The sequence below is a fragment of the Arachis ipaensis genome, chromosome B02 (assembly GCF_000816755.2).
Source record: "Arachis ipaensis cultivar K30076 chromosome B02, Araip1.1, whole genome shotgun sequence".
Taxonomy (NCBI): Eukaryota; Viridiplantae; Streptophyta; class Magnoliopsida; order Fabales; family Fabaceae; genus Arachis; species Arachis ipaensis.
Window position 1 is genome coordinate 62534457 of NC_029786.2, and position 2278 is coordinate 62536734.

A 2278-nucleotide genomic window follows, 5' to 3' on the forward strand; every position below is an offset into this window, starting at 1 on the left:
TGGGATTAATTTGTAATTAAAATTAGAAAAGGACTATTTAGCACTTATTAAAAAACTTAAAAAACATATTTTGTTATGGGACCATTTAAAAGTCCAAACGTTATAGGACCATCGAATCCGGTGCCCACTTACATCAGCTCAGCATGTACTGAAAATGAAACCATTCCACACCATAGGATTTTTCTTACAAGATTACCCTTATTGCTTAATTCTTAATGTCTTTGCTTACTTGCAACTTTCTTTTACAAGGTTCTGAAAATTAAATCCATCATCAAATTAATAGAGTTAAAAGTTCAAATGTTTTAAAATTCAACTAAAATTTAATTAAAATTAAATAAGATTAACAAAATAAAATATGTATGTATAAAATATATAATTTAAAAAATAATTTTTTTATAATTAGAATTTTAAATCAGTTAACCGTTATAACATTGCATCAGTTTCACTTTCACATATTGACCGGTTTTTTAACAAATTTTTTCGACTTTTAACCTGTCCATTAACAAACGATGTTTACCTTCACCCAAACCAATTTGATTTCTAGTTTCCAATTAACCAGATCGAACCGACCGGCTCAATCTGATTCTCAAAACCATTCCTTTTTACAAATCTCTTTCTATGCTTATTAGAGACACAATATTGGATATAAGTACACAATTATTGGGTACATAAATTAGAGATTTGGTACATAAAACTTGAATAGTCGACATTTATTTTCAGACTGAGACAGCAGAGTATAACTAACGAAAATCCTTTGGAAACAAGCATAAACATCGTCACTCCTAAAACTGCAAAAAGTGGAACGGAAAGCATTCAAACTTCCTTTAAATTAAGCTTTCTGTAGATGCAGCTTGACGTGTTTCACAATATGCCAATGCATAATGATGGCTACCAGTTCATTTGTTTAGGCCACCTTCGTATCATTGTAACGGTCTTTGGGACGCAAGAAGTTAACAAGAAAAGAGTCCAGTATAATCTGCAAGCAGTTTGGGGGTATAGCATGAGATGGAACGAATAATTAGAAACAACCAAAAGAAGAAAAAAGAATAAAAAAAAAACGGGAATAGCATACTTAATGGCATCAGACATTTGTTCTAAGTTCCAATCTCATCCAGTTAGTCTTTTGTTCGTTTATTTATTTTTTTTTGTACCAACCTTTGATTATTAACAACTTTAACGGAAGAGTCAAATCAAAACCCTTTAGAAATGTCGAGGATAACTAAAATGTAGCTTCTCACTAACTAAGGAGTGCTGCACTCCTTATTAATTAAACAAATGTTAACTCTTTATTATATTTGATATAAATGGTTCAGATTCAGAGTTTAAGATACAGGGTTTAGGCTTTAGGGTTCAGGAACTCTGCACTCCTTACTTTCTCTAAAAATGCATTAGCATTCTCCCTAAAATGTTTTCAACTTTGGGGAAAAATTGAAACGTTATTTTCAGAACACGAGAAAGAAAAAAGGACGACCTGGTTTAGATGTGCTGCAACACAAGGAAGAACAAGTAACCCAGGTTCTCCAAATGCATTACCAAGTGGCTGTATCACTGCCACCATTACAGGTAATGTTTTCTGCAAGATTATGAGAACATATTAAGCTTTAGATGATCGAATCCAACAATAGTATGTATGGAAGTGCCTTTCTCACAGGTCTCAAGTAGTGTGCACCTGGCTTGCAACAAGTATGAGTGCACTGGCATTTTCCTTGCGCGAAAATGTCGATTTTCTACCCCCAGAGATAGCTGAAAGGGCCGAGACAGCTATAATATTGAATATCAGCAAGGTCAGATGAAGAAGTCTGCAGCACATCAAGCACACGAATTTCAGTAACCATCCATAACTCTATCAATGCTGGAAACCAATTTTCGCAATGAATTAAAATGTCAATTCCTATAATATTGTAAACTATGGTCCCTATGATAAAACAGTTCATCTGGTCATAATACACAGCATTTCAGAATAAAAACAATAAAGAATATAACCAAAGATATTGATAAGAATTTTCACTAACAAAAACACACTTATTTCCCAATTCAATTCAATTTAAAGTCTATTATATAGTGAATGGTGAGAATGAGGAGACAGTCAAGAATTAGAAATAGAAGAGAGGATAGGAATGGGTAGTCTCTCTAGTACTACCACACTATGTTCTAATTTCCTGCCTCTCAGTATAATTGCATAACTAGGAAGGGGTTGATATCACACTGATTCCCTCTCTGTTTCATCCCATCTAGTGCTCAGTTTTCGTTCTTTATCCTATTTTCTGTTGTAACCAGT

At 33.3% G+C, this 2278-nt stretch overlaps 1 protein-coding gene across 8 annotated transcripts in view; it reads right to left on the reverse strand.

Annotated features, from left to right (window-relative positions):
- Nucleotides 513–2278, reverse strand: part of LOC107625359 (probable sodium/metabolite cotransporter BASS4, chloroplastic) — a 10576-nt gene continuing 8810 nt past the window's right edge. For 7 of the 8 annotated variants that reach the window (XM_016327974.2, XM_021115873.1, XM_021115872.1 and 4 more), the window contains 3 exons: nt 1670–1799; nt 1472–1573; nt 513–976 (listed from right to left, as the gene is read on the reverse strand). In XM_016327974.2, the coding sequence (XP_016183460.1) occupies nt 905–976; nt 1472–1573; nt 1670–1799 (304 nt within the window). In that variant the 3' untranslated portion in view covers nt 513–904. Of the gene's footprint in view, nt 977–1471; nt 1574–1649; nt 1800–2278 lie in introns of those variants that run through there. The other variant, XM_021115870.1, reaches the window with a different exon arrangement.